The sequence below is a fragment of the Arvicola amphibius genome, chromosome 14 (genome assembly GCF_903992535.2).
Source record: "Arvicola amphibius chromosome 14, mArvAmp1.2, whole genome shotgun sequence".
Taxonomy (NCBI): Eukaryota; Metazoa; Chordata; class Mammalia; order Rodentia; family Cricetidae; genus Arvicola; species Arvicola amphibius.
The window spans coordinates 61603380-61628500 of record NC_052060.1 but is presented as its reverse complement, the minus strand read 5'-3'; the positions used below and the strand labels follow the sequence as shown (position 1 = coordinate 61628500).

The window sequence follows — 25121 nt, the reverse complement described above, 5'->3', positions numbered from 1 at the left end:
GAGCTATATTCTAATCATTAGCCTGTTTGTGTGTAGATTATACTCAGGATCAGGATTGGGCTTCTTATTGAATTCTGAATATCATCCTAAGTCTTTCTTGCTAGAAAGAAAGCACACAAGACAAAGCAAAAGAATCCTCTTTGTGTTAAGACAAATGAGCCATTGGATAACTTTTACTTAAAAAAAGAATTGTTTCAAGGGATTCCCCATGGAGGACGATGCTCTCCAGGCAAGCACAAGGCCCTGCATTTGGTTCCCAGCACCAGAAAGGAGAGGGGGAGAGAGCGAGAGAGCGAGAGAGAGAGCGAGAGAGAGAGCGAGAGAGAGAGCGAGAGAGAGAGAGAGAGAGAGAGAGAGAGCTTGGTCCTGCTCAGATCAGCTCTTCCTAGGGTGGGTCATGCAGTGGCAGTTTCTAAAGTGACAGTGCCCAAGTCACTTTACCCTGTGCTCTTGTCTGCTCCCATGGGTACCGATGGAGACCATCACAGGGTGTCGATGTCCACCAGGAAGTAACTCGGTTACAGCTTTAGCTTTCAGCTTTGTTTATAAAACAGGAAAATACACTCGATCCCTGACTCATGAAGAAACTCGGTGAGATTCCTTCACCACCAACTTTCAAGGAAGTCCAGAGACGCTTAGTTGTGGTAATAGAGTCAGCACTGTGCTCTATACGATACATCTCAGAAGTCCTCTTACTGTGCACAAGGAGGGATAGAACTTGCAATCAAAGCATTTAGTAGAAATTGTGTGTTTGAAGGACTCAGCCCGGGTAAACTCGCTCACTGACCTTTCTTCAGTATCCACTGCCTATGACAGAGATTGCCTTCCGCGGAAATGCATGTTCTGTGCTTCTGTCATGGGCACCAGGCAGATGAGAGACCCCTTAAAGAATGGCTCTACAAGGACCTCCCAGGAAATGTGTCCTTAATTACAGAGACTCATATCAGCGATCCCTTGTAAGACATCAGAATAAATGTCGGAGCGTCAACAGAAAGACAATACTCCTGAGAAAGCGTACCTCTTCTGTAGGCTTGCAAGTTTACGGAAGCCGGTCAGACCACTCTGAAGCTGGTCAGACCACTGTGTCCCAGGCATTGTTGACGTGGTGTTGCTGCATTTTTGTGCAGACCACACACACACACACACACACACACACTCCAGTGCCTGGCCTCAGGAAACAGCACCACAAGGGACACAGACCCACCTGCATCCACGGCCCCTTCTTCAAAGCCCAGGTTTCTACTGGGGACCAACATGTCCCCATGGTCTAACTGGCAAAGCCCGAGAATAATGTTTCTTTTCCTTGTTAGGGACATATTGCTGGCATGGCGTGAGTGAAGGCCAGAATGCTGTGTAATAAGCCGACTAAGAAAGCCAAAAATCTGCCCCAGTGCGTGCAGTACCCAGCTGAGTGGCCCGGTCACTTCTTCTGTCTGACAAATAGAAAGAGGAGGGTGGGACCGGTTAGGAGCAGTCTGATAACCTCGGAAGCCGTAAGTTCTGGGAGACGTGAGGAGAAAAGTTCTCTAAATCCTCTCTCCAGGTTAGCAGAGTCTGCTTCTCTAAAACACAGTGAAACGTTGCCCATTGATTTACAGGGCTCACATGTCACGGTGACTTTGTCATCAAAATCGCTCCCTTCCTCCCTCTGGATTCTAAGTGCAAAGCCTGAACTAGAGTCTACTGCAAAGCCTGTGTGTGTGTGTGTGTGTCTGTGTGTGTGTCTGTGTGACTCTGTGTATATGTGTGTGTGTTCTCTGTATCTGTACCTGCTGCCTGCCTGTCTTTTTCTCTCTGTGTGTGAGTACATATATGTGCATATATGTGCCAGGGTTGCATGTGGAAATCTGAACACAATCTCCTGGAGTTGGTTCCTCCCTCTACCATGTGGATCTCCAGCAGGTCCCACTATCTGCTCAGCCATCCCACTATCCACCCCCCAAAAAACCTACAGAGCTCAATGTGAGACAGGTACACAGAGTTACAGAGAAAAGAATGAGCCCGAGGAACTGGCTCAGACCCTTCACACTCTGCCAGCCACACACACACACACACACACACACACACACACACACATACACACACACCAAAAAAAACCCAAAACATGAAAAGGCTGACAGTTGTTAGCAAGTACCAGAGAACTAAGACCATGCGATCCTTGCCTGCTCAGGACACAAACACAGGATGTCACATCCCATGGCCAGCAGGTTCCCCATCACTGTGATCATAACCACTGTGCCTATAATGACATTCCCCAAGGTTGTGTTTAGCAAAGAGTGAGGGTCCTGGCCTTACAACCCCTGTGTGGGAGGAACAGGAGACAGACCAGTCTAGAAGCTTTTTCTTAGGAGAAGGTGGGGGACCTCTATGTACTAGTTTTAATATGTCTGAATTTCCACAGTAAGTGGGGGGGGGGGGCTGGGCATTGTACCCATGAGGAATCCAGTTCTCATCAACACTAGGGATTGTTAGGCAAAAGCTCTGATATGTACAAGGACTGTTCTTACCTCAGGGGCCAGTGTTTACAGCGGAATCCGCAAGAGCAAGGAATTTATGAATGAGGTTTTGTGTTAAAAACAGCGATCAGGAGGTTACAACAGGGAGAGAGAATACACGAAAAATGCGGACAGAGCATCTCTCCAGTGTGGGAAGAATTAGTGATGTTCTGCACGGGGTTCTGGAATCAGAACCAAAACCAACCAGTCGTTCCAACGGGACATGGCCGTTCCAGGACACTGGGCTTTTATTTGACCAAGCAGAGCAAGTAGGAAATCAGAAAGATACCATAGTCAAGAAGATATCCCAGACAAGGAAACATTCCTGAGATCAGGAAATAAAGACAGGGACATTTCAGATCATTTGTTTTATTTTCCATTGACAGACTTCATAAATAACAGACATTTATTAAATACACAGACAAGCTGTCCTTGGATGCAGTCAGAACTCTGATATACATCTCATACATTCATTCTCTGTCTACATAATGTCGAGTATCAGTTGTAAAATACATGGTAGGTATATTTAAGTACACTGCAAAGAAACACCCAAAAAGCTTACACAAGGTGGTAAGACGCATTTTCCTGCATTGCCAAGCATGTGGGGAGGAGGCAGTGAGGAGAGTGGGGAACTCCCTGTTTGAGCTCTGCAGTGGAGCTTCAAGTGCCGATGTGGCCAGAACCGCACACCAGATTGTGGGGATTGTGTCTGCTGGTTCTGAGCAGACCACAGTAATTGCTGTGATAACAGGTTCAGTCCTCCGACTCTTTCCCTCCCTCCCTCCCTCCCTCCCTCCCTCTCTCTCATTTAGTGATTATCTGAGTGAATGAGTTTATCATTTTCTTTTACAAAAACAAGTCCAGGCCACACCTCTTTGTCTTCAGGGTGAGCAGTGCGTAACGGTAAATGAAGTCCATTCTTGTCTCTGCTTCTGAGTCAGCCTTAAAAGACCAAGAATTTTAACGGGTTGCAGTGGACAACTCTCCCTACTGTCTCCATGTTCTCCACCTGCACCCCACACCCACATGGCTACCCTTTCTAAAGCACCAAGAATCTTCAACAGTATGTAAATTGCTTCTCAATAAATCTTGATTTTTCCAGAATCTAAAAACTATAAAAGGAAACACACACACCAACAAATGTAAAAGTTTTCTTATTTCCATCTCGGGTTTGCTCTCAATCCTGAAGTGCTATTGAATGATGGAATAATTTTTATGCTGGGAAGCCTGACAGCCAGTGACTAATTTGGGGCCCCAACCAATAACACTGTGAACACCATTGGTAAAATAAAGGATCAAATCCATCTAAAGTTCAAGCAACAGGATACAGCCAACGTGCCACCACTTCGGGTCCTGCCTGTGAGGACCCGAACATATGGGACATTTTATGATATTTTGCTATAAATCTGTCAAGAGATCTTTTATGAGATAAAGAAGAATTAAGCAGAAATATGAATATACTTTCATTTCAGAATAGTTTAAACCTATTGTGATTAAACATATTTGTTTAAAATATCTTGGTGTACAGCATTAGGCAAATTTGATAAATCTCATTGTTTTGTTTTTGTTGTTTTTTGAGATGCAGTCTCTGTGTTGCCTGGCTAGCAGGAAATCACCCCGTAAGCCAGAGCAGCTTCAACTTTGGGGTAATCATCTGGCCTCTACTTCTGTAGTCTGAGATTAGAGGCATGCACCACCATGCCTGGCTCTGAAGTAACAGTAACACATTTGCTTTTCCAGCTGAAAAGTATTTGAAGATATTGAAGTCTATTTTATTTGAAACATTAACTCTTCATGTTTGAAAATGTATCATTTCTGGCATCTATGACATAACATGAAGCCTAAATTCATTTAAAAACCATAGACACTTATTAATTTTAAATGTGTTCACTTGTTCTTTCTGTGCGGTTTTCTGAGACTCTAATAAATAATTGCAAGTTCAGGAAAGAGCTATAATCCATGCATGCATTATTTTTCCTGTGGATACATATGCATGACAAACCAGCTCTCTGGGAGTAAACTTCAAAGCCAGTTAATCAAACTCAGAGATCGGGATGCCACCTTCTGCCTGCAGAAGCCCCTTTCTCCATAGCACATCACTAAACTCCAACCATCTCAAGCCGAGACTGTGGAGGATTTTTACTTCCTGTCCAATGGTTTCTCAGATAACAAAACTTACAGTTTCTTCCCTTTCTGACTCCTTTTCAAGCTTGGTCAGAAACAGCCACTCATTTACTCCTGCTATGGAACCCCTGGGCAGGAATGGGTTTCCTAGCCAAGGGTACATTTCAGCCTGATCTGTGTTTGCAGCTTGATGAAAAATGATGTCCTTTTGCTAGTCGTCTCTTTACCAGCTGAAGATACATCCTCTAGACAATTAATACAGATGGCACTGTACCGTACAACCACACAGCAAACTTTTCTAAGGGCAGAGCTCTGTTTACTCAACTAAATAAGAAGCCATTTGCCTTAAGGCTGGACAAGCTGTAACAGATGGGTCAACTGCCCCAAGAGTGAGCAGAAGTTTTTGGTAGAATCTCATTCACTCATCCACTGTACAAGGTTTATTGGAAAGTCCTATGTTCCGGATGCTACAGTAAGTGAGGTTAAAGGAAGTCAGGGAAGCAGCAACAAAATTACATTTCACCACTCAAATCCAGCATGTGTGTCTACCTCATCACAGAAGGTCTCAGAGAACACTCCAAAAGCAAACAAAGCCTCTTTTGGATACAGTTGTTTGAGGATGGGGAGGATAATGTTGTCCTATACGCTATAAAACATATCTAAGAGAGATTTTTATAACAAGGCTAGTATATATAGCCCTATATTTGTGTCTTTAACATCTGGATTATGGAGCCGTCCCAGATGGTGTCAGCACCTCCACTAGACTTTATATTCTGACTCACTTTTATGTGATCATTTAGACTAATTATCCTAACTCACCCAGGCCAGTGAGCATAATTGACCTAACAGATACATTGTAACAGTTACAATCAGCTGTCATCCAGACTGGTACTAACCACAAAGAAAATGCCATTCTGTAAGAAGCAGAAAGAAAACCCAAGCTTTGAAGAAACTAGGGAGCAATAAAGTACAAATCAAAATCTTCACATTAACTGGCAAAATTATTGAACTGGCAAAATGGGGGTGTGTGACAAAGAATAAAGGCAGTATTTGGGATGGTCCTGAAGGTGCACAGTCTTTGTGAGGTAACTTTTAACCCTTCAAATCCCAAAGCTTCTGGTTGTAATTGACCTGTGCCACAAGACATGAAGCCAAAGCGTCAAGCCGTGTGCCCTTATAGCAGTGTGAAAAGCCAATTCAACAGCAAAGCTGTGGAATAGCATTCACCCAAGGGCAGGGCAAGGGGTGAAGAGAAGCCATCATTGATATTCCTATCTTATAAGAAAACCAGATATGAAAACATCTCTATTTAGTTTCTATTGGCTCTAGAATGAGAATTGGTATTTAAAGATCAGAGAACACTGGTTGGAACAGGATGAACCCACAGTTCCCAATCCAGTCTCTAGGTAGCATTCTGAAATGCAGCTTCTTGACTCTCATAGATTAGTAATGACTCTCCCCCGGGCTTCTAAGAATGCAAAATGTATTCAAAGGAAAGAACATTCAGCAACAGTGGGTGGACAGAAACTGTTGTATTTGGAAAAGTGAAACTGGTTCTTATTTAGTTAAGGAGTAAACTCCCTGACCAACCCAACTAAAAGTTAAGTTTTGTAAGGTTATGAGTTAACAATGTATTGAACAATATTTAATATTTAAATAGCATCAAAACAACACATATGCAGATACTGGATAGCTTATACATTTTTAAAAACACAACTAGATTCTTTAAAATTTGAGTGGAAAAATGGAGGAAGCAAAAGTCACAGAAACAATGATGAAAGAGAACACAACCAATGTTGTTGGACAAAACAAATCTCTATGGCCTGGTCCCCTACCCAAGGGTTTACACTCCAAACTCCCCACACACAGTGTGCCGGGACAGCAACTCTCTGTACCCCGAGTAGCTCAAGGTCATTTATCATAAGTGTTTCATCACATAAATAACCCCATATTCAGCCACAGATGGCAGAGACTCAAACTGCTAGACTGTTATTAACAGATTTTCCTCTGTTTGTATTTCAAGATTTTGGCACAGAAGGGATTATCTATGCTCCTCAGACCATCCAGCTTTATATCAAAAATTCCATTCCAAAGCATAAACAGCAGCATACCAGAGATGCCGCGGTCCGAGGGATATTGGCTGCAAAAGCTGTGTGCACATTGGCTATGTTCACTTTCACGGCCCTGGCTGTACGATTTCGTTAGACAATGAGATGGGCTGCCCTTTCTGTACATCGCTAGAGCAGCTGGAGACGGCATTTGCTACCTGACAGAACTTCCGGAGAAGGATCTTTCTTAGCAGCAGATAAACCCAGGGGTCCAGGATCTGGTTCAGGGAAGCCAGACGAACTGCAATGAGGAAGGAGTTGCACTCTTTCTCCTTTCCCAGCTGTGTCTTGCACTGCTCGACGGATGTCTGACTGAAGATCATTTTCAGCATCATTATCTAAGAAAGAAGGACAAACAGTTGTTGTCGTGAAGCTTGATAAGGTCACAGGCATCTCTGCAGAGGACCCCACGCAGGCCGTCTGCATAACCTCACTGCTAAATCGAGGGTCGGTCCAGACACAGAACCCCACTCTGAGTTCAGGCTGTTCTACGGATTTTCCCACATTTTGGGCAATTTGACATGATGTAGTTTTGTAAAACATGTGGGTTCTCGGGTTCTTGGCTTTTGAAACTTAAAAATCCTGGGTATAACACATCTCAAAATCAACCAAATTCATAGTAGGTTTGAAGCCAAATGAGACCTGATATTTGAGCAATAATGAATGCACAGTAAGTATAATATTCCAGTAATTCTAACTAAAATCTATCATTGGAGAAAAATTAGAAGTGAGTAGAAAAATACAACCACATTATTTTGATTCCCATTGTTGTTTTTTGTTTCTCTAATATGGCACTGTGGGAAGTTATTCATACACATTTAGTGCATAAAAAGTTATGATTATTATCATTTCCCTTTTACAGCTACAGCCACATGATTTAATGATGTGAAATGGCTGAGCCAAACTCAAATTTAAGCTCAATAAAATGTAAGGTTGCAGAGATGGTTCAGAGGCTGCAAATGTTGGCTGCTTTTCCAGAAGCCTTGGGTTTGATTCCCAGCACCCACATAGCAGCTCACAGCCATCGGTAACTCCATTTCTAGAGGACCCAGCATCCTTTCTGCTCTCTTTAGACACTACACATGTGTACAATACATACATGCAGGCAAAGTACTTGTTCACATACAATAGATATAAAAATACTTGGTATTTTACTTTATTTTATTTTTTGGGGGGAGGGGGTCTATCTACATGTTAAAACAAACTCCAGGATGGTGGGTATTTGGGGCTATCCCCTGACTAGTGTAGTCCCAGTGACTAGGGTCTAGACCAATATTTAGCGGATAGCAGACAGATGTCTAGCAGATGCTTATATTTGAAGAACTGTATTATATAATACATATATGAACACAACACTATGGGGCACAAGTAAATATATTTGAATTAATAGGTGTACATGGGTTAATATCTGTTATTTTTGTATGAAGAAAAGTGTAAGGGTTCTGACGTTCAAAATCATTACTCATCAGAAAAACACAAATGGAAGAGAAAGAAGCATTTCATACCCACAAGACTTAATGAGGAGCTGTGGCCACCAGAAGAGTTACTGAGTGGTGGGGAAAAAGAGGCTCCCCCACCCCTGCACACAGGGGATCAGGGATGAACCCAGGAGCAAGCACAGAAAGTGCAATCTGCCTTTATTTCTTCAGCCCAGGAATGCTAACCACACCACCAGGCCTTTCTGAGCAGAAGTGATGTGTGTCACCATTCCTGACAGAGCTGTTTACATTCAAATGATAGTGAGAGGCAGGAACAACCCAAACTCCAGTTAATTAACAGAGGCAAAGACAGGGGCTGACTTCACCTGCCTAGACTATATCGCTCCTGATCATGTCCTCACGAGGTGTCTTAGTATGGTTTCTATTGTTTAATGAAGCATCATGACCAAAAGCTGGGGAGGAAAGGGTTGGAAAGGGTTTATTTGGCCTAGACTTCCACCTCATAGTACATCACTGAAGGAAGTCAGGACAGAAACTCAAGCAGGGCGGGAACCTGGAGGCTAAAGCTGATGTAGCATCCTCTGACATCACCTTTGAGTGGTAGCACACATAAGCCAACATTCACTTATACACAACACGCATGCGCGCGCACACACACACACATACACACACACCTTTGCTGCTTATCTGCTTTTTCCCCTATGGCTTGCTCAGCCTGCTTTTTTAAAGAACAGAGGACCACCAGCCCAGGGATGACTCCTCCCAAAGCCACAGGATTTCCACAACGCAGGGTACCATCAGGATAATCAAGAGGAGTCCCAGTGAGGGCCCAGCATCCACAGCGTAGCAGAAGTCAGAGGCCTCGGGCCAGACCAACGACTCTCTGAAATGCACACTTGCGAGCAAGGATACGTGGACAAAGGGTTTATGTGTGACTCACTGTGTCACACTGCAGTTTCCATGACGAGACTGATTCTTTTCCTTCTCTCTCTCTTCTCTTAAATTTTATTTTATTTTGTGTGTGGTGGGGCAGTTGCAAGGGCAGAGGGTGGATACAAAGGGACGGGGAAATGAATGGGGTGGAGACACAAAGACTAAGGAGAATGAAATAAACGTGTGGCTGTGCAAATCATAAACATGTGGCTTGTGTTCTCTGCTCACAGGACGCGTCTGTGGAAGCGACCTCTCTTGGGGTTCATCGTCCTGTGGGTGTTCTGTTGGAATGTCCCAGATTTAATTAGACATTCCCTAACAATCGAAAGACTCCTAACCGCACATTCTTTCACAACCCTTCAGAGTCTCCCCTAAGCAGCGCCTTTCACTCTGACCACAGTCTCACCCTGGTCCAGGCCCTTGCCACACGTTTGAGTGGGAGCAGTAAGGGTCACCGAGGCTGGTCTGGCCACGCAGTGAATGTCTGTGTTTTCTGGAGCTCCTATCTGCAGCATCAACACCTGCTACGGTGCTGAACCTGGGCCTTTGGAGAGGCAACTCAGTTCTTAGATGAGATGGAGAGGGTGGAGTTGTCGTGTGTCATCTGCCATCCCGCCGCCCCCTGTCCTGTCCCGTCCAGTGCTATTCCTGCCCCCACATCGTCCCCCCACGCTGTACTGGGATGGGGGAGTGAGAGGTACCAGGTCCTGTCCTAGCTGTGAGGATGCAGCCTGAACTGAAGACAGGCATCTGTAAGACAGAAAACTGGCTTTCATGAGGAACTAAACCAGGAAGCTTCTGGACCTTGGAGTCCCCAGTCTCCAGAACCATGGAAATACACACCTGTCATTTAAGGTACAACATCTTAAACTGTGGGGGTGTGACCCCAATGAAAACTGGTGCAGACATTGGAGATTCTTCAATAAGCTATTAATAATTTGCCTTATGACCCAGTGTACCAAGCGTGGGCATACACCCAGAGGCCTCCATATCCTGCTATATAGGCTCCTACAGACACCCACTTATCCATGTTCATTACTGTTCTACTCATAATAACAAAGGCATGAAAACAGCCTATGTGTCCTTCAACTGATGAACAGGTAGTGAAAAACCCATTAAATATCCATGATGGAATTTTAGTTAGCTGTAAAGAGAAACTTTTTATTTTGGCAGATAAATGGATCGAAATGGAAAACATTATACCAAGTAAGGTCACCCAGGCCCAGAAAGGCAAATGCTGCATCTTCTATCTTATATGAGGGTCCCAGCTTCGAGTTTTCGTATTTATGTGTTTAACATGGGGTACTGGTAAGTACCAATAACTAGAAAGGGGCTGTGGGAGAGTGGGCAAGTAAAACACAAGGGATATGAAGAGGGAAGGGGATAATACGAAGGGAAGGAATGAGGGAAGGTGGGGCACGGGAATGGGGGCACACAAACGCATAAGTGTCCTATAATATATACATATATAGGAAAGGGTGTAATTGGAGCTACCAACACGAGGGGCTAGGGGACAATATTCCTCCCAGAAACCACAGTTACCAAAGAGCCCAGCGCCAGGTGCAAGGAACTTCCCGTTGAGTTGTTGCTCGGGAGGAGGTGTCCCAGAAGCCCCCCAAACAATCACCATCCCCTGGGTTATAGAAGAGCTTGAGGGCTTATTGATAAGGATACCACTTGCTTTGGTCACTGCGTTTAGGAAAATCAAGCAACATTGTGGCTACCTGGCCACACTGGCTGCAGTCCATGAATGCCCACGTCAGATTAACCATGTCAGAGCTCTGGGACAAAGCCCTGTGGCTTTGAGCTACCAAGAGCAGCGGCAGAGAATTAATACCTCCACCACGCTGAGATAAAACGCCGAGTGAGGGATAAAGCTTGTTTACGGTCTTCGCTTTCTCGGGAACATTTTTTTTTTTTTTGATTTTTCGAGACAGGGTTTCTCTGTGGCTTTGGAGCCTGTCCTGGAACTAGCTCTTGTAGACCAGGCTGGCCTCGAACTCACAGAGATCCGCCTGCCTCTGCCTCCCGAGTGCTGGGATTAAAGGCCTGTGCCACCACCGCCCGGCTTTCGGGAACATTTTTTAAGAACTACAAAGGTAAAACATGATCCCAACTCCTGCCTGAGTGAGCTCGGTTTCTGTGTAGACAACAGACACAGATGAGTGTGTGCTATTCAATGGTGTGAGGGTATCCCGTGTGTCTGATTAAAAGCTCTACAACTGCTTTTTTATACTCAGTTGTTTTTGCGACAAACATATCAATCAGTCCTCATTCCCCTTATTTTAAGCAATTGCAAAGTTTTACCTACTTCTTAAAGAACCTTATAAAGTCCAATCATCTAAAATCCAAACGAATTTGGCTACTACCTGTCTTTCAGGAATTGTTCTGACCATGTTACTTAAAATTGCTTGCGGTTATATTTTCGTTTTCTTTTATAAAATGAAGTATTGCATTTCGCAAAGTCCTTCCTAATTATTTTTAAATTTATTTTATGAGACTAGTAATTTTAAGTCATATTTATAAAGTTAACCTAGGTTCCTTGTACCTTAAACTGGTTAGTGGTCGGTAATTTCCCACCGGCAAGGCAGTGGTTATAAGATTATGAGTAAGTTCTCTCAGCAATAGCTGGCACCCAGGCAGGCACACCAGGAGTCATGACCTGGAAGACACACAGATAACTGGAGCTGAAGGCAGTGCCCACAGTGCTCCATCTCCAGCTGACTGACAAGGGAGCAGGGCCTCAGACGCCTCCTCTGGAATAAGAGTGCCCCGTGGCATCTGCCTGTGGGTTTCCTTAAACTCGAGGAGCGAACCTGTGATGGTGATTTTTGTGTGCGCCTGCAGATATTTTTCTCAAACCCTCCAGACTTTGAGAGAAAACTTTGAGTATGGATCTACAGTTTCTGGTAGAACCAATTGATGCAGTTTTGCTCTTTGTACAGGGGAGAAGGAACACAGAAAGCATATTCATTTCGTAAAGAGGGGATTTTATTTTTTCTTTTTTAATCATATATATGTGTGTGTATTTATATGTATATTTGTATTGCATATACATATGCATATTATATGTAAATAAATATACATAAGTATGCACATATATGTTTGAATATATGTTTAACCACACACACACACACACACACACACACACACACACACACACATATATATATGTATATGTATGTATGCTTTGATCACTGCTCTTTCTGAGCAGCTACACATGACATGGGATCTGGCCAAGGGAGTAATGTGGCAGCATCCAAGATTCCTTGCCTCTCCCGAGTGTCGGCTGGAAGGAGAAATCTCTACACTATAGATGTGGAGGACCAGAATAGAAAGAAAGCAGTGACTTATGTTCGGCCCTGGCCACAGCCAGGTGGTACTCTTAGAGCAATCTCAAGGGAAAACAATCTGCCCCTACCCCAAGGTCCTGCTCTTTTATGTATGTGAACACAAGCCAGCAAGAGTAGTTTTCATATTCTGCACTTGGATTTTACTCTGAGAGAATTTCAGAACTAACCCTCATGGTTCAATACTGCCTTGCCTTGAGTTGTTGGCTAATTGCACTGTTGAAGATGACAGATGAGTACACCCAGACAAACTAATTTGCGTAGCGGAGATTAAAACTGACAAGCCGGTCTTAGGCGCCATGATGGGACATTTACACATCCTTACTTCATTCCTAATGTAATTGTTTAAGAGAAATTTCCCCGTAAGCCAATTTTTATCTATGATGTTTTGCTCTGGGTTCTGCTGGGCTGCAGTGGAGCAACCTGCCCCACTGGAAATCCCCAGCCCTTTGATGAACAGGTTGTGCTGTAATACACTGAAACCAGTTTGGGCCGTTTCAAGCACATAATTGCATGGTGTGAAGGATTGCTGGAGGGTTGGGAAAGATTGACGGCTTCTCCAAGCTGCCTCTCTGCTCTCTAGGTGGTTCAGGTCACCTCTGGGTCCCACTCTGCTGTTTCTGCAGCTCCCCTTGCAATAATCACGGCAGCACACTGCGCCCAAACACTGAAAACAAGGCTGGCAGTGCCCACCCCCCATTGCCAGCTTCAGGGGCATCCTCTGCTCTCTGGGTTTTGCAAACCACCGGCTGGACTAGAGACCCTGTATACAGCCATCTGGTTGGACACTCTCTGATTAACTGTGGAATAAAGTTGGAAGACAAGAGAGAATTGATTTGGAAAAGAAAATAAAGACAAAGGAAGAAGCTATGAAGCGAAAATCAATTCCTCATGAGGGAAACTTTACATCTCTGGGGTAAATAAAGGAGAAATACAAAACCCAAAGACTGTAAGTGGGGATCCATGAAGCCATGGGAAAGGTGGTCTCAGGAGCACAACTGTAGGCTGCAGGAGGCCCAAGAGTTAACGTCCTTTCATAGGTCAGATCCAGTTCTGATTGCAGCTCAGGACAGGCAATTAGTTTGGATCACACAATTCCCCTTCTCTGACGCAGGGCTCGCTCACATCTTCTCCTGGCAGTGAACTTTCAAAGGCGACAGCAGGGAATCGTGTTGACCTTCAGCCTGCACAGTGCACCTGCTTCCAGACCGGGGTTCTGTCCCTGGATTGCACAGGCTTCTACAGCAGAATCCTTGACATTCAGAGACAGCACACTTCAGGAGAGGGGACATGCGGGAACAAACATGTCCTCGTGCCCTATTCCTTTTTTATTGTGACAAAGCACTGACCAAAACCGGCTTGGGGAGGAGAGGGTTTATCTGGCTTACAGGTCCCAACCCATCACCAATGGAAACCAGCACAGATGCTCAGGGCAGGAATCCAGTATGAACGCTGCTCTGTGGAGTGCCACTTCTGGTCTGTCTCCAGGTTCTTGACCTTTTTATTTCTTTAAATATAATTTAAATAAAACCAAAAATGTTCAACTCTGCCATTGCCCACCCAAAGAAACATAGTCATGCTTAAAAGAAATAATTGAAAATGTGGGTTAATTTAATATGCAGAATGTTGACATCAACATAAAAATGTATAATTTTAAAAGCCTAACTTTGGAAAAATGAATACTGTGTGTGTGTATGTGTGTACATGTGTGTGTTGTGTATGTATGTGTGTGCATGTGTGTCTCTGTGTGTGTCTGTGTGTATGTGTGTGTATGTATGTGTGTGCGTGGTAATGTGTGTGCATGTATGTGTCTCTGTGTGTCTCTGTGTGTGTCTGTGTGTATGTGTGTGTGTATGTATGAGTGTGCGTGGTAATGTGTGTGCATGTGTGTGTCTCTGTGTGTGTCTGTATCTGTGTGTGTCTGTATGTGTGTGTATGTGTCTCTGTGTGTGTGTGTGTGTGTGTGTGTGTGTGTGTACAAATATGTCATGTTTGCATGTGAAGGTCAGAGGACCACCCTGGTCATTGGCCCTTGTTTCAGACAGGTCTCTTTGTTGATCAACCTTGTGTATCCCAGGCCAGCTTTCCTGTGGGCGTCCAGAAATTCTCCATTGTCTGCCTCCCATCTCACTGTGGGAGTGCACATCACTGGGGTTGAGCACACATGCTCCTGTGCTTGGCTTTACCTGGATCCAGGGGATCTGAACCCAAGCCATCATGCTTGCCAAGCCCATGGGCGATTAGGTACATAATATATACATCTACTCTAACACTGCCATTTAAAATTATGCTTTTGGAGACAAACAATATGAAGAAATATTCGGGGTGTGGAAACAAAAGACACACTGCGACTGCAATTAATTAAGAATAAATTCTGTGTATAGAAGCAAAGTATTAGAAGGAGTTACCAGTGAGCAAGAATTAAGTCAATTTCTATTATCTTTTCTGTGTTTTTGTGGTTTCTCAAACTCTCCACAGCCAACATATTATTTTTATATTTAGAATACTAGTGTTCAATTTAGAATATTGTCAGATTACTTAGTTCCATAAACAGTCTAGTAACCTAGTGAAAAATTAATGCTTGATCCTGCCTAAAACCATAATGTGACCATTTTTTGTTTGAATTCTATGCAGGCAATGTCTGTATAATTTAACAAGTAATAGGAAAACACTTTAGTTTGTAAAAAAAAAATTGGCTTAGCCAACATATTCATTAGGGTTCACTAGGACAGAGGACTTTTTGTGGTACATGTTGGCGTCTGTTACCACCACAGCATACCAACGCATCTCTTCCTGTCCTGTGGTCATTGTATAGATTAGTGATCGGATTTCTTTTACTTTATTAATTGTTTAGGCAAGGTGGACTGGTCAGAGTTCCAGGGATCCTTCTGTCTCTCTGTCCCCATACAGGCCCAGGCTGCTGTGCCCAGATCATATGTCAGAGTGGGAGATCTGAACTCAGGTCCTCTTGCTTCAACAGCAAGCATTTCATCAACCTGAGCCATCTTCTTGGCTGTTGGTATTGCATATAAAGGAATAGGTTTCCTTACAGCATTTTCCAAAACTGCTTTTTTCTAACCTGACTGGACAACACCATTATTTAACTTTGCAGTTGTGTCAAAAAGATAGGGTCTACACAGTGGAACACCTTCATCTTGTAGGTAGACATGAAGTCACCTCTAGGTTCACAGTCCCACCTACCCCAGCATCCATCCTCCAGAGGCATTGCATAAGCTCCTGTCTCCCCTCCAGGGCGTTTCCTGTCTGTGCTCCTGGAACACCTCCCTCTGGAATCCAGAACATTTCACCCCATTTTCTAAGTCCCTCAGAAAAACAGAATTTCACTCTGTTTTGGATTTCCAGCTACCATTTCAACATGCCTCGATTTCTGCTGCCTTTGGACCTTAGAGCATGGGTCCCTCATTCTGGGAAGTCCCTCCTCCTGCTTTGCTTGAGTAGTTTTGCCTAGGTTCTGTAAGGACGTGAAACACCAGTCTATCTGGCAGGCCAAAAGCCAGCCTTGCTGTAGCCTGAGCGGAGGCTGATACAGAACCCCTCTGACTCTGTTTCCCTTTCAACTTTGAACCTTTTCTGATGCCGTTTGCTTTTTTTAACTGGTCTATTTATTTTAATTGTAAAAACATTTGTTCATCAACAATGTTTTCAGATTCCTGGCGTGTGAGTGTTTGAGTTTCAGGAACAATGATTCAGTATTTCCAAGAGCTCTCAGAGTTTTCAAAATTATGACATTTTACATATTCTCCTGACAGTCTTCACTCTCTATAATTTGTAAAGCTAAATCCCTGTTTAAAGAATAAAATCCACTATTTGGAAACTTTAGACAAGTGGTAGTGGTTCACGCCTTTAATTCCAGCACTCAGGAAGGCAGAGGCAGTTGGATCTCTGTGAGTTCAAGATCAACTGGTCTACAAAGTAAATTCCGGGACAGTCAGGGCTACACAGAGAAACCTTGTCTCAAAAAATAAACAAATGAAGAATAAGGAGGAGCAGAAAGAGAGGGGATGGAGGAGAAGGAGAAGAAGCAGAAGCAGAAGGAGAAGGAGGGGGAGGGGGAAGGGGTGGAGGAGGAGGAAGAGGAGGAGGAAGAGGAGGAGGAGGAGAAAAGCAATAGCCTTCTACATGTATCATGGCAAAGACTCACACAACAGCATACTTTGTAGATAATAAATACCTTTAAATTTACAAATGACTGATAGCCAAGGGTACAGTGTGTAATCTCCATTTTTGTGGTAAAGAGTCTGGGGTTTTAATCTAAGAATCAACCTCACATTTGGCTTCCTAACTTCCTCCTTCCCTCTCTCCCCTTTTTCCTTCCTCCTTCCTTTCTGAGTCACAGTCAATCGAGATTCAGATGGACTATTCAGATGCATCTCTTCCTATCACTCATAATTTTATTTTATTTTTTTTAATTTTTATTAAAAATTTCCGCCTCCTCCCCGCCTCCCATTTACCCCCCTCCCCCCTCCACTCCCCCTCCCTCTCCTGTCCAAAAAGCAGTCAGGGTTCCCTGCCCTGTGGGAAGTCCAAGTTCCTCCCCCCTCCATCCAGGTCCAGGAAGGTGAGCATCCAAACAGGCTAACCCCCCCCCCCCACTCATAATTTTAAACAGAATCTTCTGGGATTCAGATCACAGCAGCAGTAGTGACATGAAGCTGATGGACTCCGATTGATGAAAAAGAAAAAAAGTATGTGCTTAAAATAAAACATCTTGAGTCATTAGAAGAATTTCTGTTTTCTGTTCATTTGTTAGCACTTTCTTCAAACATATACCCCAAGGAAAAAGCAGAAGACACAATGTGTATTCTATGGTACTGTCCTTAGTATGGATGCTTGCTGTCAAATCTTAGTGCTCCATGTCAGCATCCTTCTGCTGCCGGGAGAGTGCTGTGCATGAGTCCAATACTCGCGTACAACAAGACTGCTATTACCGCAAATGCTGATGTGCCTACAGAGCCTGGGGAGTGACACATCGCCTAGTCTGCGTTCTGTCCTTATGACAAGATCTTACAGCTTAGCTCACTGTGGTGGTTTGAACGTCAATGGACCCCATAGGCTCATAGGTTCGATTGTTCAGTGCCCAGTTGGTTGGACTGTTTAGAGGGAGATTGGGAGTTATGGCCTTAGAGGAGGTATGTCACAGGGGTGGACTTTGAGGTTTCAAACCCCACATCAAGAGGCCCAGTCTCTCCTTCAGTCTTCCCCCTCTCTCTGCCTCCTGCTTGTGGATCAGATGTGATCTCTCGGCCATGCTCCTCACCATGATGACCATGGACTAGCACACTGAAACTGTAAGCCAGTCCCCAGTTAAATGCTTCCGCTTATAACTGGCCTTGGTCACGGCGTTTTACCCCAGCGATAGAAGAGTAACCAAGACAGCCGCTCATGAGCACTAGCCTGCTGACCTGTGGTTTGGGGCTAGGAAGTTCAAGGGCACTGTGCTAAAATCTAGAGAAGATGGAAGAAAGGGAAATGAAGTCATTCCAGTCGGAGAAGAAGTCAGCTGCCCTGCTCCTTACCATGAGGAACCTACTAATGCCATGATACAGCTTTAATCCATCAGGAGGTTGGCCCCTTCAGACATAACCCTCTATAATTCCACTTAAATGCTGTTACAATAACAACACAGATTTCAGAAGGGCATTCATACCACAGTATCCACCCTCACAAGTCAACTGACTTGCAAATCTTCCTTCCAGAGTTAGACTTCTAGTCATTAAGGATATTGGAACTTCTAGACCCCATATTAATTCATTTTCTTTTTCCCAACACCAAACACATCCTCATGGAATTGACCATTTCGCTCATAATAACCCCAGTCATGTTGATTGTAAGGATAGCTGTGCTATCCTTCAAGGTCAAATCCACAGCTTAAGGGGCTGAAAGTGTCTCAGTGGCTGATTTTCCTTGATGCTAAAAGGCTCTGTGGCCTGACAGGAAGGGACACTCAGTCTCTAGTGCCTCCCTCATTCTGTTAATTGGATGGGACTCCCACCCACGTCATAGCTGCTGACAAATGTTTTTAGTGCCTGTCTCCTCTTGGGGACATTGGAATGAAGGGAGTCCTTTGGGGATACCAACCTCAGAGATGCCTATTCACTCACAGGTTGGGAGCATTTGGTAAACTGAGTGTCAGTTAGACTTTGGGTAAAACCTCTCATGCTATAGGCCAAGCCAGTTCTTTATTCATTAGCCAATAAAAGCAACACATAAACAGAAGGACCCCCTATGTCAATAGTAAACTTTAGGTGCTCATGGAAAGAAACTCTTGTTTGTTTTCAAGGAAATCTGACTTTAAGACATCACTTAAACTACGATCAGCACTTGATTTTATACCAGGTTTGAGAAACTTAAGAAAGATTAAACTGCTATATTTCATAGAAGATAGGCATTTTCAATGAATCTTCATCTATGTTTGCTGTCTTGGTGAGTCTCTCTCTGGTCCATTGGCTTACTGGAGTTAACATCATTTAGTTCAGCAGCAACATAGCCACAGAAGGCAGTACAAGAGGGAGAAACTTATTCTCCCAAACTCTGACTCCCCAAGGCTCCCAGGCTCCCAGGCTCCCATGAAAGCAAAGATCCATCACCTGAGTCCATTATCTCTTTCTCTCCTTAGAGATGAACTCTGCAATCCATTCTCCCCACAGTACTTATCCTCTCAGGACAGCAGCTTAAGCAGGCAATTACAAAACTATCCTGCTATTATTTCAATGGAAATGCTTCTGGAAAATTCGTTTTAAGTTGTAACATCAGTATTTTCAGGAATGGCTTTGCAGGACTAGGGGATAGAAGATTTGGACATATCTGACCCTGTGCGAGCAGAATTTCATATTTCTTTAAAGAGACTTATAGAATAAAATACAAGCAACAAATGTGAGCCATGCCATGCATTTCAGCCTTCTGGTAGACTCATTTTCAATTGATGAAAAGAAACTCATAGATTTGATTGTGGAAAATATTTAATTTTATTCAGTGTACCTGAATGTTAATTTCAGCATGTATTAATTCTAAAATGTACTGAGTTGTTTTGTATTTTGCTTTTTTTTTGTATTCTGGTCATGGGGATGTGTTTAGGTCAGGAATGACACACTGATCAATGAACAATAGCAACAAAATCCTCTAAGTAGTAGTCTGGGGGTGGGTTCATGCCTCGAATTCCAGCACTTGGGAGGCAGAGACAGGAAGACCTCTGTGGGCTAGAGGGCTAATATATAGAAAGTTACAGGAAAGCCAGGGCTACCGAAATAGATCTGTCTAAAAAAAAAGAAGAGAAAAAAAGAAAGAAAGAAAGAAAGAACTCCCAACTTTCAAAACCTTTTACAAATAGTTTAATTCATTCTTGACAGTCCATATATGTACACAATGCATTTTTATTGCGTTCACCCATTGTCCTCTCTCACCAACCCATTCCAGGCCTCCTTCTTCCTAACAAGTCTCTGCCCCAATTTCATGTATTTTTGTTGTTGTTGTTGTTATTTTGTTTTGGTTTTTGATTTTTTTTTTGAGACAGGGTCTCTCTATAGCCCTGGCTGTCCTGGAATTTGCTCTATAGACCAGGCTGGCCTCGAACTCACAGAGATCTGCCTGCCTCTACCTCCCAAGTGTTGGGATTAAAGGTGTGCGCCGCCACCACCCAGTTTCATGTCATTTTATTTAAATGGACCACCGGGTTTTATTAGGATTGCTTACACGAGCATGGGTGTGTTTCCACATTATCCATTGAGATAAAGTCCTTCACGGAACCTGGAGCTTGTTAAGGAGATAGATAATGTCCTTCACGGAACCTGAAGCTTGCTCACTTTGGCTGGGCTGGTATCCAGAGAGCTTCGGCAATCCTCCTGTCTCCAACCCCACCCCTATCCCTGGGGTTGCAGACACACAGTCACACTGGGCCTTCTACAGGGTTCCCAGGAGTCGACCGCAGATCCCCAAGTTTGCACAGCAAAGCTCTTGTGCCATGAATCATCTTTCCAGCACAGATTATTCAGTTTGGGAGATTAGCTGAGAAGCCTATGCTAGCTACCCTCTGCCCATAGAAGGTCATGGTTGCAGCAGATAGCGACGAGAGCCTCATACAGTGAACCTTCTCAGCCTCTGCCGAGAACCATTCTCCATCTGTTGTCTTTACTGTTTCCGTTACTGAATCTCTCGCTATTTTGCCATCCCCAGAGCACCTTTCCAGGCCTCTTCATTTCTCGTTCTGTGGATTCCAGGCATTGGGACAGCTGTTTTCTATTGTTCTTATTGCTGCTTCTAATTAAGTCTTCTCTGTTACAAAAGTCACATTGTTTCTCCTCTTCTTATCTATCCTGAAGGTATTTTTGTCTTTCTAAGAGCTTTGATTCCATGTAACAAATTGGAAACATTAGTAACCACTACAAAAAAACGTATACTATTGTTAATGTACTCATGAACCTTCGGTGGCAACTGGACCGTTATTCATTGGCACAAATCCAATTAGTGCTTTGGAATAAAAGCTGTGGTTTGGGTCACTAAATACCATTTATTGGGTGTAGGCCTTAAAGCATGCTGTTTAGTCAGAAAATTAAAGAAAGATGAAAGTATTGCTGCCATGTTTCAGGATGAATACCAATATTAAAATCCACGCAGTACAAGTGAAACTCTGAGTGGGGATGTGTCGATGATCTTCGACTCTCAACCTCGCCTCCTTTCGGGGTGTTGCAACCACCTTCTTTGTTTATCCCACAGACTTCTGGAGGGGCTGCCATGGCCCCACAGATACACCATCAGTTATGCTCCACTCTTAAGCAATTTATACTTTAATAAGCCAGATAAACACAAGAATATTGACAAGAAGGAAACGATGTAGCTTGCTTGCTAATTGCGAAGGCAATAAAGCTAGATAGGTTTGATATGAAGGCTGGCTTTGCCTTTTTTTTTTTTTTAAGTTTTGTGACCTGGAAAAGTGCCTTAGTATTGAAAAATTATTTCTTCATCTGTATACATAATGTGGTTGGCAAGATAAAGAGAGGCTGTGCCCAACATGCGTAGTTCTGGCCCTTTAAAGAAAGCGCTGGCCAGTGGAAGGCACTCTCTTTACTGTCAAGGCAAATATACCTGCCTCTAAGGAGTAGAGGGTGAGGGCATGCCAATCACTCCCCAGCTTTAGGGAAGTGCCCTGCTTACTGAAGGAAGAAAAAAAAAACAACTGATAGTTTGGAGGATTTGGGACGAGTTCGAGTTCATATGTCTGTGTGTGAAGATGTGTGAGTTATTCTTGGAGCTACAAGTCTTATGAATGAGGCATGGGACAGGGCTTCTCTGTAGCTTTGGAGCCGTCCTGGAACTAGCTCTTGTTGAACAGGCTGGCCTCAAACTCACAGAGATTCACATGCCTCTCTCTGTCTCCCGAGTGCTGGGATTAAAGGCGTGCGCCACCACCACCCAGTGGAAATGGAACCTTTTAACGGACTACCGATAGATAAAACTTCCATCACCCTCTACAGGGATCTGAGAAACCTGTGTTGCTAAGACTATCATCGGTTAACAAATTGCTGGATATCCCAGAAAGTCTTTAATCATGGTGGCTTGCTGGACTGCACAGGTTTTGTGATTTTATTTCATTCTTCCTGATGAAGTGATCTGAAAGTGTTTAAGCAAGCCCATCATACAAGGCCTGATGAGACAGGGAGTACAGAAGTGTCTGGTCCACTGATTGCTGGACGTTTGATCCAGAAAGGACTGTAATTAGAAACTTCATGAGTGCAGCTGAAAACCATGGGAATGGAAACTCCGAACTTGTCTTTGTGAAGGTTAAGTCAGATACCACGAAAGGCAATTCCCTTAAACTGACGGAGAATCGCTTAGCACACAGGAGTCTTTTCTTCCTGCCTTGCCTCTCTTCACGGTCCTCTGCTACTCCAGCATGTCTCCAGCAATACACATTCTATAATGCTAATGTTTCTGAGCGTTGTAATAGACGGTAGAAAAGAACTCTGTCTTTTATTGTGATAAACACCCTTTAGGAAATTTCCTTTTCCTCCATTCCTGAAACAGAGGCAGGGTGCCTGGTGCTTCTGCTGACCCCTTGGCACGGCCATGTCGACCCCGAATCTTCAGGAACTCTTGCTCATCAGCAGTGTTCAGAAAACATTGTCTGCCAGGGGAGCCTACATGGTCAGCAGCAGCCCAGCCTCCAGCTTCTTGCTGACTCCCGAGTCCCACATCGTCCCAAGATTCCGTTGTTTGCTAGCTAATGCCAAGTCAGGGAGGAGACTGGGGCTCTAAACTCAGATTTTTCTGTCTCCTGACATTGATCAATAGCATAATTTAATTGGAAGTAGATGCCAGAGGGAAGAGCTTCAGAATTGCCCTCATGTCCTCTGTAGAACAAAAGTTAACGTTTAAGAAATTTACTTTTGGATCCAGGCTAATCTTGGAGGAGGCCACTATCCCTAAATAATGTTTTAAAATCTGCCGTCCAGAACGCTGGCCTCGGCACAACCGCTAAAGTATTAAGAGAATACAGACTATGGGTTTCTCTTTGTGGAAAAATCAAGAACTTTTCTCCATTACTGACCTCCTCCCTGTGGCACTTAAGGATTGGTCTTGAGCATTTAAAGTCTCACTGCAGACCTCTTGATAAACTCCACTCACTTCAGGAAGATTCTCAAGCAAACCCCTTCGTTATAGCTTTGCAAAACTCATGCAAGTCTTTGAAGATGATGCAGGGTAGCGAGACATTTTGTCATCTCTAGCTGTCTCTTGGGAAAGAGCAAAACATAAGGGGAAAGAGAGAGAGAGAGAGAGAGAGAGAGAGAGAGAGAGAGAGAGAGAGAGAGAGAGAGAGAGAGAGAGAGAGAGGTCTATGGTGTTTAAATGGTGCTTAAAGACGTAGTCACTGAAATATTGTATTGCTGTGGAAACAGTAAAGCCCCACTTGCAGACGGTAAATATAAGCCTAGAGACTTGAAGCTGTAAGCAAAGCTGGGGTTGGCTCCTGAGAGCAGGGACTAAACTGGGGATTTGGACACTTGGCAAGGCACCAAAGTCAGAGATACATGAGGAAGGCTGTCTCCAGCCACTTCAGCAACTGACAACCCTTGCTGTTCCTGGAGCCAAGCGTGTGACGTGGCCCCTAAGTTTGCCATGATTGCCTAAAGTGGCTCCCGTTGTTTGCAGTCTCACAATCCTGATTCGAGATGTATGGACTACGAACCTGTGAATCATTCCCCACTTGGAAAAAAGTGGGTGATCCTGACAGCTAGCTTAATCACAGATGCAATAAACAGTTCCCGCCGAGGTCTGGACCTTGTGCGGAGGAACAAGTGTCTTAGGACAGAGTATGTTTTGTAAGTAAACTTCTCTAGCCTGTGTGTTTCTGAGGGACTGTTCTGAGTCAGGCCTCAGAAGGGGGACATCACCCCCCCCCACACACACACACACCAAATACCCAAAGGCTTAGCACCCATGAGCTAGGTCACTTCCCTCTCAGGGAGTGGGAAAGCCATTTGGGGAGACCTGGCCAGCTCCCCACCAGAGACCCAGTGAGGTGGCATGGGCTCAGCTCTCGTCAGAGGCAGCTGACTGGGACAGAGGAACTGAAGAGATGTGGTAGTTCACTGCTCACAAGTGCTTGTGTATGCGCCGTCCACTCCATGCCTCCCTGCTTCTGCCACCCCTGCCACCTGGACACAGCGGCCTTCTCACTGCTTTGACTACCCTAGTCTTGCTTTCTGCAGTCCGGTCCCCACTGCTGCCAGCTAAACTCCATCTCCTGGCTTCAACCCTTTCAATAGTTCTCAGTTCTTAGGCGGTGTAGAAATAAGCCCTCCACTTTGGTCTCAGTCCAGTCGTGATAGCTTTCTACCTCTGGAACGCACTGAGGAAGAGTGCTCCCCCAGCCTAGAGCTCGGATTCCCAATAAAAGCAACCGAAGACAAGGACAGGTTTATCTCGATTCATGATTTAAGGGCACCATTCATCACAGTAGGAAGGATGATGGCCGGAGCACATAGGGCATCTGGAAGTGAGCGCTAGCCATCCAATCACTCCCCCCATTTCTTCTTTTCATTCAGTTCAGGACTCCAGTCCATAAGCGAGAGCACTCACATTCAGAGCGGGTCTTGCCTCTTCAGGAAAAACTCTGGGAACCTCTGAGAGGGAAGTGACCTAGCTCATGGGTGCTAAGCCTTTGGGTATTTGGTGTGTGTGTGTGGGGGGGGGGGTGATGTCCCCCTTCTGAGGCCTGACTCAGAACAGTCCCTCAGAAACACACAGGCTAGAGAAGTTTACACACTCAGAGTTGTGTCTTCTAGAAGATTCCAAATCCAGTCAAGCTGACAATGAAGATGGACCCTCACGCTTTAGTCTTCCCAGTCTTTTTGGTCTCAGCTTAGACGTGACTTTCATAGACATTTTCTCTGAAAGCTCGGCCCAAGAAGTCTTACTTCCTACACTCCACGTTGCGTGCCTTTACTCATGTCTGTCACAGTGAGTGAGTTCTCAGCTCCACTTCATGAAAAGTGACTATGGAGAATAATATCATTCTCACGACAGCCTCAAGTTTCTCCAGAGACCCACAGTGGAGGCTACAATTCTACAAACACTAGGTTCATGGGGTCGCTCTACCAGGCTGTAGGACAGTAACTCACACACAATTGATGTGGGATTCCCCTTTGCATGCCGTGA

The 25121-nt window shown here is 44.3% G+C and overlaps 1 protein-coding gene across 1 annotated transcript in view; it reads right to left on the bottom strand.

The window, feature by feature from the left end:
* The window catches only part of Ptger3 (prostaglandin E receptor 3), a 68175-nt gene that overhangs the window by 31059 nt on the left and 11995 nt on the right, over window positions 1-25121 (bottom strand). The window contains exon 2 of the mRNA XM_038312129.1: window positions 6886-7065. Within this exon, the coding sequence (XP_038168057.1) occupies window positions 6886-7065 (180 nt within the window). The remainder of the gene's footprint in view (window positions 1-6885; window positions 7066-25121) is intronic.